Source organism: Fundulus heteroclitus, unplaced genomic scaffold (assembly GCF_011125445.2).
Source record: "Fundulus heteroclitus isolate FHET01 unplaced genomic scaffold, MU-UCD_Fhet_4.1 scaffold_64, whole genome shotgun sequence".
NCBI classification, from domain to species: Eukaryota; Metazoa; Chordata; class Actinopteri; order Cyprinodontiformes; family Fundulidae; genus Fundulus; species Fundulus heteroclitus.
In genome coordinates this window covers 1,974,517-1,993,329 of record NW_023397077.1, presented here as the reverse complement: position 1 = coordinate 1,993,329, position 18,813 = coordinate 1,974,517, and the positions used below count along the sequence as shown (strand labels likewise).

The following is an 18,813-nucleotide window of genomic DNA, read 5'->3' as shown; positions in this document are numbered from 1 at the left end:
CGGGACAGGTTTTCAAGCCCCCTGCTCCATACAGAGGACATGGAGGAAATCTTTGCTCCCTTCCTTTTCACATTTGAAGACCATAGAGTGTTTCATGCAGGAAATAGTATAGCATGTGCATTGATCATGAATGATAAACAAAAATGGTAAACCCCTGTTGTACTTATTTTCATAGGTTAGACATTAACATAAATCATTTCAACATTCCAACAGATTGTGTATATAATTCCTTTTTCCAACTGGGATATCTCTTGATTGCATCGACAGTATTAATCTTCTCTTATTCTGCAATTGTGTTAAAAAGATATTTTATCTTAAAATATACTTGTTTGGAATGTAAAAAAGGTTTTGTTTATATTTCACACATTAATGCATATGAATTTTATTAATCTGAATATATTGTGTAAAAAAATAACTGAAAAGTATGATTAATGTAGTTCAGGGGTGTCAAACATACAGCCCGCCGAACAATTTAGTCCGGCCCTGTGGCTAAATGCATTATCATTAAAAATATATATATATACCCCCCCCCCCCCCCCCCCCCAAAAGTGTCCTGTCTGGCAATGTGGCAATAAGATGCCACAAAGAGCTCATCAGATTTGACTTTCACAAGTGGACAAGATAAAAGGAAGAGAATGATAAAACAATTATTGAAAAAAACATGTACTTCGTTTAATTGAAAATATGCAATTCCTATATTGTCCAAACGCGCTGTGTTTTAATTAGCAGATTAAGCTTCAGGTGTGGAAAAATTCAAATCATTTAATTTTTATCTGTTTGATGTATTTTGTCATGCAGGACAGTGTTTTTAAGTTCCAAAAAATGTGAATAAATGTTTTTCAACATTGTATAAATCACTATGATCAGTTCTTATGCATAATGCACAAGTAAATGTTTAACTGAGTAAAAGTATTGTTGAAATTGCACATGCTTTTCTTAAAAACGCTGAGGTTATTCATAATATATTGTGTAAAAGTTCATTTATTCATTTACTATAAAAATCAATAACAAGTCCACTTTTATTAGTTCTGCTTAATCTTGCAATGAGTTTACTCGTGTGGCCCTCTTGAGATCAGATTAAGCTGTATGCAGCCCCTCAACCAAAATGAGTTTGACACCCCTGATGTAGATGTACAAAAAAAAAAAGTTATTGAGCTTCAAAAAAGTAGCATGAATGTTGGCAACAAAAAGGTAATTAGACGTGACAATGGTATGTTGGCATAAAAAAAAGGTTTAATCTATTTACACAATGATACATATACATTTTATTACTATGAATGTGAATTAACAATTAAAATATTAAATTTATGCAATTGTATAAATCAGTCAATCTTCAGAAAAATAGCATGAACTCAACAAAAAGTTATTAGACATGTGGCAATGGTCTTGAAAACTAGCGTGAATGTGCATTTTAGCCCAACCATGTTGCTGCAGCTGAGGTACGGTTAGGGTTGGTGAGCAGGGTTGAAGCTGCTTCAGCTCCGCCTATGGTTCTGCAGCCAGCACCACATGTGCTGGAGGGAAAATCAGTCAAAAGAAAAAACAAAAACAAAACAGCAAAAAGAGAACGCCTTTACTTTGCTTTCTCATTTTGGCTGTGCTTCTGTGGTCATCTTTCCTTTTTTCCCACCAGTTGGTTGCTGCAGATGCCACTCACACTGAGCCAGTTAATGCGAGAGGTTTTCTCCTGTTAATCTGGGAGTTACTTTTTACCGTCTCCCGATGTTTGCTCAGGATGAAGGAATGAACTGCAGGGAACCTTCTATGAGCATTGCTCATTTACGTAGACAACTTTTTACAACTTGTGTGATCAAATGCGTATGATTGTTGTAGGCTATGTGAAACTGGTCTGACTGTATTGACCTGGATGGAACGAATTTTGGCTGAACTGGACTTTAAATGAATCCGTCTTGTAAAGTGACCTTTATTTGTGGGAATAAACTTGATAAATCTTACCCTGCTATACTCTTTAACTTGTACCTAACATTTCTATATTTCAGAGTATTCAGGTATCCACATAAACAATGTAAACATCCCTGCACATCTCTGAAAGCCGTTTTTTTAAAAGGGTATAGAGAAATGGAAGACTAAGAAAGGACAAAACAAAGCAACCATATTGTTGAAAAAATAAGTTTACTAATGAACAAAATGTACACATCAATATGAAATGAGTTAAATGTATTGAAAACAGGGAAAGAACAACATACACAGTATCTTAATGATGCTGGGATTCTCTCAGCTGGCTTTATATGGAATGAACCCCACGGATCCTCCTGGCCAGTTGAATGTCTCGTGGGAACACTGTGACTCTCTTGGCATGGATGGCACACAGGTTGGCATCTGAAAAAAGCATGACGAGAAATGCCTCTGCAGCCTGGGGGCACAGGCAGGGTTAGGTTTCAAATTATGTTATGTGCAGGTTAGAAATCTGTTTCATAACTAGGGTCAAATTGGGATGCATGTTGATGTCTGTTGTGAATTGGCACTAAAGAATTGAATTAAAAGTAATGAAGATGCTGGGATGCTTCTCCCAATGAAGAGTCAAAAAGGGCTTCAGAAGACAAACAGGCATATGCACTTTACAACCTGGTTATTGGACTTGTTGCCCATTGTAACAGATTTATTAGTTTTTAACTTGCATTGTAAAGGATAAACTATATATATAGAAACCATGATAAAGTTTGGAAATGGTTTATTTTTTTTATTTTTTTTTGACATGCACAAAAACCAGGCAATTTAGCAGAAATGTGGAAACTTCTGAGAAAGTCTTTATTATAAAGAATTTAAACCCTCAACTTTGTTTAGTAAAACTCACTTTAAACTTAAAAAACAAACAAACAGCAACTACAACGTGTTGGGATAACAGATTATTCCCTGTGCAGAAGCGCCACTTACCTCTTGCAGGGCCATGAGAGCATAGACCTGCCACCGGTGACATTGTATGGTAAAACCTTGACACACCTCCCGAACCTGAGCCAGGGAGAAAGATCAGAACCAAATGTTACTTCAAACAGAAATGAATGAAAACACAGTGTTGTCATGATTTGTCTTTGGATGAACCCGGACACAGCACGCACGCACAGAGCTTGTTCTTGAAGTGAGTTTATTGTACAGGATGGAGGGTTAATGACGAGAGGAACCAGAGTCTTTATGGACGGAGATGAAGGGTGCAGAAGCTGGCTGACAGGAGGAGCGCAGGGAGACTGACCGGGAGGAAACTCAGGAGCGGAGGACTTGAGACCGTGGAACAGCTGAGAGAAGTGAGAGAAATGACTTGAACGAAAACCAAGTAGAAGCAATGTTCTTCAGGCTGACTGCAACAAAACAGAGCGGACATCGAATACTGGCTGAGACTGAGCAGGAGTGAACACTACGGACCGGCGACGAGAGCAGAATGAGGTGAGTTTAAATAAGGGTGGAACCGGGTGAGAGCAGTTGAAGGTTGATTGCAGCCTGACAGGTGGATTTAATTATTCTGAGCAGGGAAGGGAGAGAGGCAGTGAGGCACAGACTGCAGCCTACAAGCTGCATCCTGACAGTACCCCCCCCCCCCCACAAGGCCGGACACCGGACGGCCCAGAACCTCCCACGCTGGGTGGGTGGAGGGGGCCCAGGAAGGTGGGCAAGAATCAGGCTGAACACTGGAAAACTCGGGGAACCAAAAGGGCTGGAGAACACGGAGGACCGAAGGCTAGAGGACAAGGAGAATCTAAAGCTAAAAAAAACACAGGGAACCAAAGGGCTAGAGAACACTGGGGAACCAAGGGGCTAGAGAACACTGGGGAACCAAGGGGCTAGAGAACACTGGGGAACCAAGGGGCTAGAGAACACTGGGGAACCAAAGGGGCTAGAGAACACTGGGGAACCAAAGGGGCTAGAGAACACTGGGGAACCAAAGGGGCTAGAGAACACTGGGAACCAAAGGGGCCAAGAGAACACTGGGGAACCAAAGGGGCCAGAGAACACAGACGTGCCAGAGCACAACCAGGGCGCGGCACATCAGGAAAGGTACGGGCGCTTGACAGCGCCAGGGGAAAGAGCGAGCGCAACACAGCGCCAAAGGGAAGGAACGGGCGCAACACAGCGCCAAAGGGAAGGAACGGGCGCAACACAGCGCCAGAGGGAAGGGACGGGCGCAACACAGCACCAAAGGGAAGGAACGGGCGCAACACAGCGCCAGAGGGAAGGAACGGGCACACACAACGCCAAAGGGAAGGATCGGGCGCACGACAGTGCCAAAGGGAAGGAACGGGCGCACGACAGCGCCAAAGGGAAGGAACGGGCGCACGACAGCACCAAAAGGGAAGGAACGGGCCAACGGCAGCGCTAAAGGAAAGTAACGGGCGTACAGAAACGCCTAGGGAAGGAACGGGCATAAACAACGCCAAAAAGAAGGAACGGGCGTACACAACGCCAAAGGGAAGGAACGGCCGTACACAACGCCAAAGGGAAGGAACGGCCGTACACAACGCCAAAGGGAAGGAACGGCCGTACACAACGCCAAAGGGAAGGAATGGGCGTATGGAAACGCCAAGGGGAAGGAACGGGCGTATGGAAACGCCAAGGGGAAGGAACGGGCATATGGAAACGCCAAGGGGAAGGAACGGGCGTATGGAAACGCCAAGGGGAAGGAACGGGCGTATGGAAACGCCAAGGGAAGACACCGCCGGAGCGTGAGGGAAGCGCTGGGGCCCAAGGGACAAGATCGCCGGGGCGTGAGGGAAACGCCGGGGCGCTAGGGAAAGATCGCCAGGGCGTGAGGGAAACGCCGGGGCGCAAGGGGGGAAACGCCGGGGCGCTAGGGAGAAACTCGCCGGGGCGTGAGGCAAACGCCGGGGCGCTAGGGAAAGATCGCCGGGGCTTGAGGGAAACGCCGGGGCGCAAGGGAAGAAATTGCCGGGGCTTGAGGGGAATTTCTACAAAATACCAGGGACCAGAGGGCGCCCTAACACGCCGGGAACAAGGAATCTAAAGACTAGGAGTCAGAGGGCGTCCTAACACGCCGGGAACACGAAATCAAAGCACAAGGAGTCAGAGGGCGTCCTAACACGCCGGGAACAAGAAATCTAAAGACTAGGAGTCAGAGGGCGTCCTAACACGCCGGGGAACCAAGAAAAACCTAAACACCAGAAACTAGAGGGCGAGCTAGGCAGCAACAGACCAGGCGCGCCAGAGGGCACACACGGTGACACGGATGCACCGGAGGGCTCTGGCAGCGACAAGCATGCGCTGGGCAGCAACTGACCGGGTACACCAGAGGGCACAGACGACGACACAGGAGTGCCGGAGGGCTCTGGCGGCGACCTGCGTATGCTGGGCAGCGACTGACCGGGTACACCAGAGGGCACAGCCGACGATTAATGAAACGTCGGAGGGCTCTGGCAGCGGTCTCTAAACTGGGCAGCGACAGGCCGAGAGGACCAGAGGGCTCAGCTGGCATAAAGGTGTGTCGGAGGGTTCTGGCGCCACCTCCCGGGGAGGGGAAGAAAACAGAAAAAGGTGATCGGAAACCAGAGACCTTGGGATGCCCAACTAAACGGAAACAGAGGACTAACCGAACTAAACCAGGGTACAACAAGGAAATAAAAGAAACAGGGAAGTCTAAAATGAAACTAATGGGGCTCGGAAACATCAAACTAACTAAACTGGGGAACTAAGAGTGCAGTGACTCTTAAGAGCGCAGGGAACCTTTAAGAGCGCAGGGAACCCAGACAACGCAGGGAACCCAGACACAGACATTAAGGGGATAAACAACAAATACGGCACTAAGACCTGAATTAATAAACTTGACAGGGATCCACAGGGCTAAACAGGTAACAGGGACTAAGGCTAGAAAACCGAAAACAAACCAGAACACTAGGATGGGGACCAAAACCTAAAGAAAAACTATAACTAAGCAAAACAGGGAGACGAGGGCAGGTGCAGCTAAACTAACGAAAAACTAGATAACCTAAGCTAGAAAATAGAACACAAACAACAGAAAAATCTAAGGGAAAAAAATAGAATTTAGAAGCACAACGCAAAGACTAAAGGCAAACCTAGAACAATAGAACTGAGCTGAAAAGAAATAAAACCCAAAGCAAACAGAAACTCAACTAATCTAAGCAGGAACACAAACTGAAACTAAAGAACTCTAAGAAAAACTCTAAGGAACACTGGAAAAAAACTCCAAAACCAAAAATTGTTAAGTAACTCAAAACCCCAGGGCAAAATAACTCAAAACAACAACAGAAACTAGAGAACTAGATGTCTAACTAGAAAACGAGAATCTGGAAAATAAATCTGGAAAATAAAGCTAAACTAGGAAACTAAAGATCTAAGGCAGGAACTTGAGCCACAGACAGGAAGTCGAGAGCGGGGATCTTGAGACGCGGACATGAAGTTGAGCACGCAGACAGGAACTGAGACGCTGACAGGAACTTGAGACGCTGGGCTGCATCGGAGGCCCGCTCCGCGGAGAACGATCCCTCCAGCGGAACTCATCAGCGGCGAAGGCACCCACGGAGACATTAACTGAGGCGGAGCAGATCCTGCCAGCTTCCGCACCTAGCTCTGTGCGTGCTCGGGTTCATCCTTTGGCCGGTCCGTAATTGTAAACAGCACGCACGCACAGAGCTTGTTCTTGAAGTGAGTTTATTGTACAGGATGGAGGGTTAATGACGAGAGGAACCAGAGTCTTTATGGACGGAGATGAAGGGTGCAGAAGCTGGCTGACAGGAGGAGCGCAGGGAGACTGACCGGGAGGAAACTCAGGAGCGGAGGACTTGAGAGCGTGGAACCGAGTTGCAGGACTTGAGAGCGTGGAACCGAGTTGCAGAACTTGAGAGCATGGAACCGAGTTGCAGAACTTGAGAGCGTGGAACCGAGTTGCAGAACTTGAGAGCGTGGAACCGAGTTGCAGAACTTGAGAGCGTGGAACTGAGTTGCAGGACTTGAGAGCGTGGAACCGAGTTGCAGAACTTGAGAGCATGGAACCGAGTTGCAGGACTTGAGAGCGTCCGATGGAGCAGAGCTGAGCAGAGTCTGAGAGAAGTGACTTGAACGAAAACCAAGTAGAAGCAACGTTCTTCAGGCTGACTGCAACAAAACAGAGCTGACATCGAATACTGGCTGAGACTGAGCAGGAGTGAACACTACGGACCGGCGACGAGAGCAGAATGAGGTGAGTTTAAATAAGGGTGGAACCGGGTGAGAGCAGTTGAAGGTTGATTGCAGCCTGACAGGTGGATTTAATTATTCTGAGCAGGGAAGGGAGAGAGGCAGTGAGGCACAGACTGCAGCCTACACGCTGCATCCTGACAAGCGTCGGCTATGTTTCTCAGTGATCTTGAAAGACACTGAACTTCTGCAAAAAGACAGCACATAAACACTTTGAGGTCAACATTTATGGTTATATGCATATTGTGTGGATTCCTCTGTAACGCCTACTAAGGCTATACACTGCAAAAACAGACTAAACTATAACAAAGTTAAACTTTTCTTGAAATTAATGTATTTGTACCTTATTTGGAGTAGGTAAATAAGATAATCTGCCAATGGAATAAGATTTTTGCACTTACAATAGAAAGAACTCATCTTCATTAACTTATTTCAAGTGCATTATATCCAATTATCTTATTTTAGGGATAAAATGACTCTTTCCATCGGCAGATAATCTTATTTGCCTGTTCAAATCAAGGACACATACACTCATTTAAATAAAATTGTACATATTTTTAGTTCAGTTTTTGCAGTGTAACATGTTTAGTTTGATCCCCCACCCCAACTTAATGAATTTGTCATTGTCTTACTGACCAGTCGGGCGAATGGCGCCTTTCTGAGGAGAAGATCGGTGCTCTTCTGGTACTTCCGGATCTCCATTAGGGCCCTGGTTCCTGGTCGGAACTTCTTCTTTTTGGGAGAGGCTCCTTTAGTAGGAAGTTTAATTTTCATTACTACATCTTCATATTCACCACCCTACTTTCAGTTTTAAATAAGAAATATATAAATGTGGACAGGTGAGAGAAAAAAACAACAACAACAAAACAAACTAGAGATCAAAACAAATTTCCTATATAAAATAAATAGTCAAAGCTCTTTTTACGCTGGACTCTAAGCCAGGTTTGCTTCTTGCCTCAGACATATGTGCGATACCTAAATTAAAAGTGCCCGTTACAAAAAATATAGAAAAGAAATTACTTTTGGCAATTTTTTTGTACACTGCTCAAAACAAACACTAAAATAACTCAGAGCTGAATGAATGAAATATTCTTAATAAATACTTTGTTCTTTACATAGTTGAATGTGCTGACAACAAAAATTACCAATGGAAATTACAGGCTACAGGCGGATCCAACTTTGATGTAAAGTCAAAACAAGTCAAAATGAGGCTCAGTGGCGTGTGTGGCCTCCACGTGCCTGTATGACCTCCCTACAACGTCTGGGCATGCTCCTGATGAGGTGGAGGACGGTCTCCTGGGGGATCTCCTCTCGGACCTGGACTAACGGATCCGCCAACTACGGACAGTCTGTGGTACAACGTGCCATTGGTGGATGGAGAGAGACACGATGTCCCAGATATGCTCAGTTGGACTCAGGTCTGGGGAACAGGCAGCCACTCCAAAGCATCAATGCCTTCATTTTGCAGGAACTGCGGACACACTCCAGCCACATGAGGTCTAGGATTGTCTTGCATTAGGAAGAACCCAGGGCCATCTACACCAGCATATGGTCTCACAATAGTTCTGAGGTTTCATCTCTGCACCTAATGGCAGTCAGACTACCTCTGGTGAGCTCATGGAGAGCTTCTGTTCCTCCTTGGTTGTCTGTTTCTGTGTTGCCCTGCGATAGACTGGTGACCTGTCCAGGTTGTACCCCGCCTCTCGCCCATTGACAGCTGGAGATAGACACCAGCACCCCTCATGACCCCGCAAAGGAAGAAAGTGGTAGAAAATGTATGGATGGAGATTAACTTGGAGTTAAATTGTGTGATTTAAGTGTTGTGTCTCTAATGTTTCTAGAAATATTGCAAGCACTTTTTGGTAGTAAATGTTTTGGTGTCTGGAAAACCAGCCCTTTTAAAAACCTCTTGACTATAATGTTACAATTAGAGGGCACTGCCCTCACCTAGCAACTATAGCCCAGTTCCAGCCCCTCACCTAGTGGCCCAAGCAAAGTCAAACTACATACAAAAATTTAACAACTTTAATATCTCATTCAATACTGAAGTTATGCTTATTATTGGAATGAATAACAAACATAGCTTAATATTGGCATTGATACATGCCAAAAATGTGTTAACTACAGCTGAACAGACACATCCGTTAGCATGATGGTAATTTACATTGGAGATCCCAGAGGGATGTTAATTGCTTCTCAGATTCTTCTCATCTACAATAAGCAAAATACCTCCTAGACGTATTGTACACAAACCAACACTTTATTAAAAACATAATATTCTCAGAGAGAGGTTTCTAGGCAGTTGAGAAGATATAACAGGACAATTTAACACTGCAGAAATGGCGCTCTGGAACTCTCTCTAGTAGCAGTGTAGCACCAGGCTACTTCGTCATCATTCAGAAAATGTTGCTGCATCTTTGCTGGTTGTGCAGGAGGTTCCACTTCTTCACCTTCTGGGTCTGACTCAGGGTCAAAGATGTACTGTTGTACCATTGTGCATCTGTTTGCAGACAGTTTCATGGCTCATACTAAAAGGAGCTCAAAGTAGGCAAAACTGGGAAGGTGACATCTAATTTTTTTTTCCCCGCAAGGTCATTCACATTACTTTTCAAATGCTGTGTTTGTGTAGCAAATGTGAAGCACCTAGATCAACTTGAACGCATGGCAAGCGTTGTGCACCAAGACAATGGGTTTCTGATGAGGTAAATTTTTTTAATTATAAAAATCAGCAAATAGACTACAGGCTGTAAACTGAATAGGTCGGCAGGGTTATGGCTAGGACTCTAGAAAAAAAGTCCCAGTACGCTGTGGGGTAAACTTTAGAAGTGCCAGTACCACTCTGTACCAGCCCACTTAAAGCACTGTAGTAAAAGAAAATTTCATACTCTTCCAGGCTGCATAGGGACCCTGATTGGAGATCTTTTTGTCATCATTTTACACCTCCCTGACCATCCTGTTCCCCATTCCCCCATCATAATCTGTTTTTAAAGCAAATTATGATGGATTACTAGAGTTACTAAGCACTCTGATCAACCAATGAAAGCATTTAAAGAAATAATTCAGCACCATTACTTTTAAGGAAATGTTACCCATAAGTGTATTAGCCAATTTTTACTAAATTAATAAATGTATTTACATTTAAACTAATTTAACCGTCTGTAGACTCTTCTTCGGCAGTGAGGTGTGTGTTATGTTCCAAGTTTATTGGCCCTTTTTATCAAAAGTAGGCTGACAGGAAGGTGGTGAGAGTGGGGGAAGACATGTGGCAAAGGACCGCAGGCTGGACTCGAGCCTGGGTCAGCGGCGTTGAGGACTAAAGCCTCTGCACACGGGCAACATGCACTACTCCTGCGCCACCGGTGCACTCCCGTCTCAGAGTTTAAAGGGTGAAAGTAGACAAATATTCTTGCACCCGTCATCAGCTTTAACGTCTGCATCAGTGACTTACTTGAAGACCTCAGGGAGGCACCACTTCTTCTTGGGGATTCAGCTGGGGCATGTGTTCCAGGGACAGGCTTCGGGGGGCGACGAACAGGTGCTTTGGGCTTTCTACGGCTGCTTGATGAATCACGAGTCATGCTGTCCGATATACAGGGGACGGCCAGAAGAGAAGTACAGAGGCCACGGTCTCACTGGGAGAAACAGAGGAAGGCAACACACATTTTGTCATTCCTTTACAGGCTGTAAATACATTTCACCAACACTGAAGTGTTTAAACCCTGCAGGAACATCAGCACGTTGAACTTGACATATTGCTGCTCTTTTTAGTTCATGGTGAAAAGTCCATCAATGTACTTTCTTTGGGAAATATTATTTTGCTGTTCAATAAGGCTCCAGTGGACATGTTTGCTGTGTCCCCTAACATTTGGCATGTGGGAAATTTACAAAGAGAGTTTCTCATTGATTTCTTTTCACAGTAGTTTTCTTCTTGCCCATATTCCGTAAAAAGCCAGATTTGTGGAGTGCGTGACAAATAATTGTCCAGTCACCAGATTCCCCAGAAGAGCTGTGGATTGCAGCAGCTCCTACAAAGTTTCTATGACCCCTCTCTCTGGTTAAAGCCTGTCAGTAAAGAGTGGAGCTCTGCAACATGTGGCTTTTGTGGCTCTTACAACACCAAATAAGGGATGTTTTTTAATCAAAAGGCAATAAGAAAGGGTGGTGAGCATTTCTGTACATCTTCAGGCAACATTTGCATCAGATATCTCCAAAAGAAGAGCCCTGATAGGGCAAGGATTTAATTTTTTATTTATTTATTTTTTTTTTTTTTTACGTTTTTCAGTTACTAACTCTGAGCTTGACATTTTAGGTGGACTACCTATCCCTCTTAATTTTCCATATTTATGGAAACGGCTCGCTTATGTTGGCTCATTTTACAAAATAAAGCTACTTAATTTTTTTGTTCCAAAATTTTAAAAATATATCAGTTTTATTTTTTTACTCTTTAAAATAAAAGCTTTTATTTAGTACACATTTCTAAAATATTTTTGTGGCTGTAGACATATTGTGGGGACGCAAAATGGTCCTTCCAACAGAAAAGGTTGCTGACGCCTGGTTTGTAGATGTCCACCAGGCAATAGCTTCTGACGGCCCAGGACAGTGATGGTGGGCCATTGATTTACACTTGACCTAGGAGGATGGGCCTCCATGTGCCTAAAAACAGCAACACACCAACTACTGGAGTTGAATAGGTCCATAATGTCACTCAGTTGTGCTCTAATGATTTTTCCGCATTCTTTAACAATGCACTGCAAGCAGTTAAATTTTTTTCAATTCAATTCAATTTTATTTATATAGCGCCAAATCATGAAACATGTCATCTCAAGGCACTTTACAAAATCAAGTTCAATCATATTATACAGATTGGGTCAGATTATACAGATTGGTCAAAAATGTTCTATATAGGACATTTTTGACCAGTTGATTGCATCAAAGTCCCGACAAGCAGCATTCACTCCTGGGGAACCGTAGAGCCACAGGGAGAGTCGTCTGCATTGTACATGGCTTTGCTGCAATCCCTCATACTGAGCAAGCATGAAGCGACAGTGGAAGAAAAACTCACCCATTAACGGGAAGGAAAACCTCCAGCAGAACCGGGCTCAGTATGAACGGTCATCTGCCTCGACCGACTGGGGTTACAGAAGACAGAGCAGAGACACAACAAGAGAGACAAAAAAAGCACAGAAGCACACATTGATCTAGTAATCTGTTCTACATTAGATGGTAATAGCAGGTGATGTCTTCCTTGGATGATGTCACAGTTAACAGAACGCCAGACCAGGTGTACCTACTATGAAGAAAAAGAGAGAGAGCAAAAAGTTAAAAGCTGAAATGACGACAGTCATTTCAATGTAATACAATGCAAAACTGGAGAACAGTAGAAATCAATAGAGTGAGAAAAATAGACCCTGATGTCCTCCAGTAGCCTATGCCTATCACAGCATAACTATAGAGATAGCTCAGGGTAACATGAGCCACTCTAACTATAAGCTTTGTCAAAAAGGAACGTTTTAAGATTAGTCTTAAAAGTAGACGGGGTGTCTGCCTCACGGACCAAAACTGGGAGTTGGTTCCACAGGAGAGGAGCCTGATAGCTAAAGGATCTGCCTCCCATTCTACTTTTAGAGACTCTAGGAACCATCAGCAGACCTGCAGTCTGAGAGCGAAGTGCTCTGTTAGGAACATACGGGGTAATCAGAGCTCTGATATATGATGGAGCTTGATTATTAAGGGCTTTATACGTTAGAAGATGAATTTTAAATTCTATTTTTGATTTAACAGGAAGCCAATGAAGGGAAGCTAAAATTGGAGAAATATGATCCCTCTGGTTGATTTTCATCAGAACTCTTGCCGCAGCATTTTGGATCAGCTGAAGACTTCAAACTGCATTTTGTGGACTTCCTGATAGTAAAGAATTACAATAGTCCAGCCTTGAAGTAACAAATGCATGGACCAGTTTTTCAGCATCACTCCTGGACAGAATGTTTCTAATTTTGGCGATATTCCTCAGGTGAAAAAAGGAAACTCTGGAAACCTGTTTAATATGGGATTTAAATGACATGTCTTGGACGAAAACAACACCAAGACTTTTTAACTTTATTACCAGAGGCCAAGTTAATGCCATCCAGATTAAGTGATTGATTAAGAACTGTATTTTTTGAAGACTCTGGCCCAAAGATTTCAGAGTCAGCAAACCCGTAAAGAAAGGAAAAGGTGAGAACAGATTAAATAAAAACAACTAAAACATTTTCAGAAAAACACAAACATTAAAACTCTTTAATTTTTGAAGAAAGTGCATCCTCTGTTGGGCTTTTCTGCACAGTGCAGCAGCCAGGGACTCAAATGTCAGTTTATTGGACATCACTGTGCCCAGGTAGGTGTACCCTGGCATAACCTTCACTGCCTGCCTGTTTACGGTGACAGGAGAGAGAGGGGGAGGAGCCTTTCTGAAGTCTGCACATTTCTTTTATTTTGGACACATTAATGTGCAAAAAGGAAGACTGGCACCACTCGAGAGAATCTTGCAGGACCAGACCGTGGCCAGTAGGGGTATCGCCATTAAACAAGGACACAATGAGTAACATGTAATTTAGATGCACATTTAAGGGACTTGTAACATCAGGGGCTTTAGCTCAGAGCTGTTGTTCCTTCTCTTCCCTCTAAATGAGCCGTTAACAGTCTTTTTTAATGCAGTTTTTCCACTATTTATTCCTCGTGCACAGCCAATCACCTCACTGCCTCACACCGGTATCATTAAGTATAAATTATGCTTGTACCAAACGTTACCAAAAGAAATTGTGTTTTTTTTCCCCTCTTTCTACAGTCAATTAGGAACCAGTGAGGTGCAGAGCCTGACAATCTGGGGTTCCAATGCATAAAAAGTGCTATATCTCCTGTAAGATTCCGCCTTTAAGACTACCGTATTTTCCGGACTATAAGTCGCAGTTTTTTTGATAGTTTGGCCGGGGGTGCGACTTATACTCTGGAGCGACTTATGTGTGAAATTATTACACATTTTTACCGGTATATCATTACACCTGTTATTTTCACACCAAACAGAAGACAAGCTTTTCACGGACGACCGGCGGAGCAGAGCACCTGTTATTTCACTATATGCACGCGCGAAAGCAACAACAAAAAAAACGCCTGTTACCGTCAAATAAACATGCAAGCATATCGAGTTAGGGTTGTTTTTGTTTTTTTTTTGGAATGTTGGCGAGGCGGCTGCCTTGCCAAGATAGCGCTGTGGGAAACACTGGTACAATTATTCAGCCTGTTGTTGCCTCCGTTCTATTTTTATTTAAAATTGCCTTTCAAGATTGCCTTTAAAGTAAAAAATCTTGGTGTTATTTTTGACCAAGACATGTCATTTAAATCCCATATTAAACAGGTTTCCAGAGTTTCCTTTTTTCACCTCCGGAATATTGCCAAAATTAGAAACATTCTGTCCAGGAGTGATGCTGAAAAACTAGTCCATGCATTTGTTACTTCAAGGCTGGACTATTGTAATTCTTTACTATCAGGAAGTCCACAAAATGCAGTTCAAAGCCTTCAGCTGATCCAAAATGCTGCGGCAAGAGTTCTGATGAAAATCAACCAGAGGGATCATATTTCTCCAATTTTAGCTTCCCTTCATTGGCTTCCTGTTAAATCAAGAATAGAATTTAAAATTCTTCTTCTAACGTATAAAGCCCTTAATAATCAAACTCCATCATATATCAGAGCTCTGATTACGCCGTATGTTCCTAACAGAGCACTTCGCTCTCAGACCGCAGGTCTGCTGGTGGTTCCTAGAGTCTCTAAAAGTAGAATGGGAGGCAGATCCTTTAGCTATCAGGCTCCTCTCCTGTGGAACCAACTCCCAGTTTTGGTCCGTGAGGCAGACACCCTGTCTACTTTTAAGACTAGGCTTAAAACTTTTCTTTTTGACAAAAATTATAACTAGTGACTCATGTTACTCTCAGCTACCTTTATAGTTTTACTGCTATAGGCTTAGGTTACTGGAGTATATCAGGATCTAATTTTCTTCTACTGTTCTTCAATTATGCATTATGTGTTGTCATTTCTGCTTTAACTTTCTGTTCTCTCTCTTTTCTCTTCATAGTAGGTACACCTGGTCTGGCGTTCTGTTAACTGTGACATCATCCAGAGAAGACGGCTCACCCGCTACTACCATCTAATGTAGAACAGATTACTAGATCAATGTGTGCTTCTGTGCTTTTTTGTCTCTCTTGTTGTGTCTCTGCTCTGTCTTCTGTAACCCCAGTCGGTCGAGGCAGATGACCGTTCATACTGAGCCCGGTTCTGCCGGAGGTTTTTCCTTCCCGTTAATGGGTGGTTTTTCTTCCCACTGTCGCTTCATGCTTGCTCAGTATGAGGGATTGCAGCAAAGCCATGTACAATGCAGATGACTCTTCCTGTGGCTCTACGGTTCCCCAGGAGTGAATGCTGCTTGTCGGGACTTTGATGCAATCAACTGGTTTCCTTATATAGGACATTTTTGACCAATCTGTATAATCTGACCCAATCTGTATAATATGATTGAACTTGACTTTGTAAAGTGCCTTGAGATGACATGTTTCATGATTTGGCGCTATATAAATAAAATTAGAAATTAGAATTAGAAGATGACATGTCTGTTCTTGATGTTGTATATTATCAAATAAATTTCCCCCAAAAATGTGACTTATATGTTTTTTCCTTCTTTATTATGCACTTTATGGCTGGTGCGACTTGTACTCCGGAGCGACTTATAGTCCGGAAAATACGGTAATAGTGGGCTAAAAGCAAAGCAGAAAGGAATCATTCCATCCGCTTCAACCACAAGTAAAACGTGCTCAGAGAACAACTTCAAACTCAGCCTTTGGCTTGCGTAATTACGCACTACAGCACCCTGCGCCATAGAGGAGATTGGTCTGGTCAGGGCGGAAACTGAGATGAGAACCTGTCGCAGTGAAAGGTGATGATAATGGTTATAAACTGTCACAGGCTAGAAGTGCATGGAGCTGAAAAGAGTGAAAACATCAGCAGCTGGATCATGCATAAAGACACAGCGTGAACCCCTGTGTGCTTCAAGTGTTGCAGCTGAAGGGAAAATGTCGGACCATACAGGCTTGAGGAAATTAGGCCTCAACCACCAATGAGGATATAGACCTACATTGATAATCAAACCCATAGACTAATGATAATCTGTAGGGTTTTGATTGCCTGGATGCAAATCTGATAATTCATATTTCTTGTCAAAGTCAGGGGGAAAAAAAGATTGTGTTATGTTGTTGAGCTGTTTTTGGAGAACTTCTGCTTGCAAAACAACCACATCTCCCCCTTTTGAAAAACGAATAATATTCTCAACTTTATACAATCTAAAAACCAGTAATTCAAAATAGAATAAAAAGTTAAAGCTAGCAAAATGTACAATAAAATGCAGACCCACAAGCACATGTTAAAAACTTCAAAAGCTAACATCTCAAACTGGATTAAAGGCCAAAAAAAGTCTTTTAACATTATACCCAGAAAGTGAAATGGCCTGCCTCATATGTAAAGCTACTTGAATCCAGAGTTTTGTGCAATGACAGAGAAAGTGCGGTTACCTCTTTGAACTCTTTGTTTTACGGATGACTAATAAAAACTGATCTGCCGACCTAAGCAAACGAGAGGGAGCCTGCATATAAAAAGGTCTGACATATACTGGAAAGCAAGACCAGGAAGATATTTAAAAAGAAATAAAATTATTTTAAAATCAATCTGAATATGAACCAGTACCCAATTAATTGCTATTAAAACTGGAGAAATGTGCTCTCATTTTAAGGGAGCAGTTAAAAGAAGAGTAGCAACATTTTGGACCAGCTGCAGTCAAGCCACTGGAGTTTCATTAAACCCAGAGAAAAGTGTAGTGCAGTAATCTAAGCAAGTTGTAATTAGAGCATATATAAAAATCTTTAGTCAGCTGTCTGAGTTTGAAAAAGCTGGACGGCACCACAGATTTTAACTGTGCATCAAAGTTATTATTCTCAATCTTACACTCAGGTCTGTAGCAGCATGTGTCGGATACTGACTTTAAGGTCCCAGGTCAACACTGATAATGTTAGAGACATCAATGCGCCCCAAACAACATAAACTTTGTTGACATCTATGCTGTCTGCAATGCCTTAGAGAAGTTCATTTTTAGAGCAACTATTTTCCTTTTAGTCTCATAAAAGTCTGAATGTCTTCTGCCTAAAAAAATAGAAGGCTAAAAACTGGTTTCTTCTAACTGACCCCAAAGGAACAGAGTAAAGAGAGAAGAGTAAAACGTCAAGAATGGAGCCTTGAGGCACTCTGCATGAGTGGTACTCTTTAATTAAATAAAATAAAAAAGCAGTTCCCAAAAAAAAAAAAAAAAAAAAAAAAAAAAAAAAAAAAAAAAGGAGTGTAATAATACCGGCAAGAATTTAAAACTAATTTATTACTTTATTCAGTGATTATATACACATTTGGGGTCTGTTTCATTTGATCCATTAATGCAAGTCTATCTAGGAACAAAATGTTTTACAAGAATAAAGCAGACAGCTGGAATGGACTCAGGAATGTGGATATTTTGGTGGCAGCAGACAGAATTTCTGGAGATGAGTGACAATCAGCAAATTGTATTTTCGTCAGAAATCTGGAAACGACCACTGAGCCGTTTACTTGGGGAAATATTGAGCGTCAGTGCTGTGGATGGACTTTAAACAGACGTGATTCTCCTCATATTAGACAGTCTTGGTATGTTGAAATAATCATCACGGGAGAACCGTTTTGTTTTTTTGTTTAACCCACTAGCTGAACAATACACTGTCGACATTCCTCTTTCACTTTTTAACAAAGGTCAAACATCTCTACTTCCATGTCAAGTCGGTTAAAATGAGATGGAGTTTACTGAACCTGCTCTTCCAGCGTCCAGTTGCCGTGACACAGTGACACCGAGCTATTAGCATAATCACTATTGTTCCAGGTCTATTGCGGACCTCTTAACTTTTATGGGAAGTTAAGAGGTCCGCAATAGACCTCAAGTGTGACAGTGGCAAAAACACAGACAGGGGTACACACTAAATCCTAAATGAAAAAAACCAAGCAATCTATTTACCGTAATTCGGGTTCCAAGTGGAGGGAAGTTTGAGACAACGACCCACTTTCAAACTCACCGTTGGGGAAATGTGAGCTGCTGTTTTAAAAGGTTGGGTTCCACACTGGGATTCCAGTCCCTAAGAAAAAAACAGCATACAACTTCAGGTCCAAAATCCTATAAACCGTAAAACGTTGTTTTTTTGTTTTTTTTTTTACCTTATTACGCAGGTTTTAGATTCGGTACCGGAGATGGACACAGCTCTTGTATTATCTGCTGTTGTGTTCCACAGGAAGCAGTACCAACAGCGCTGAATTCAAACGATGCCTGTTTCTGCTCGACCAATGACATTAGAATACAGAAACAAAAGGGGTGGGGACTGCGCATCTGGTCTTAGTTATCATAGACGTATATAAAGAGTAGACCCCGCATCGACCGCTCTCGCCTATAGGTGCTGACGAGATTTAGGGGCGCCACCTTGGGGCGGTCGACAACTCCGCTCAGTGTAATGTTTTAATCAGGTGCAGAAGGAATTTTAGTCAACTATACTCGCTGATTATTGAACTAATTTT

General features: G+C 42.7%; 1 protein-coding gene across 2 annotated transcripts; it reads right to left on the bottom strand.

Annotated features, from left to right (window-relative positions):
- Positions 1-2,114: 2,114 nt before the first annotated feature.
- Positions 2,115-18,601, bottom strand: LOC118556355 (histone H3.3-like). 2 transcript variants are annotated; one of them, XM_036133593.1, is made up of 6 exons: positions 18,460-18,601; positions 18,263-18,380; positions 10,607-10,790; positions 7,795-7,907; positions 2,896-2,970; positions 2,115-2,374 (listed from the first exon to the last, which is right to left on the bottom strand). In XM_036133593.1, the coding sequence occupies exons 3-6, from the start codon at positions 10,734-10,736 to the stop codon at positions 2,246-2,248; spliced, it is 447 nt and encodes a 148-aa protein (XP_035989486.1). In that variant the 5' UTR covers positions 10,737-10,790; positions 18,263-18,380; positions 18,460-18,601; the 3' UTR covers positions 2,115-2,245. The 2 variants fall into 2 exon arrangements, with proteins under 2 accessions (XP_035989486.1, XP_035989487.1); XM_036133594.1 differs by having other exon boundaries at positions 18,321-18,380.
- Between the last annotated feature and the right edge of the window lie 212 nt (positions 18,602-18,813).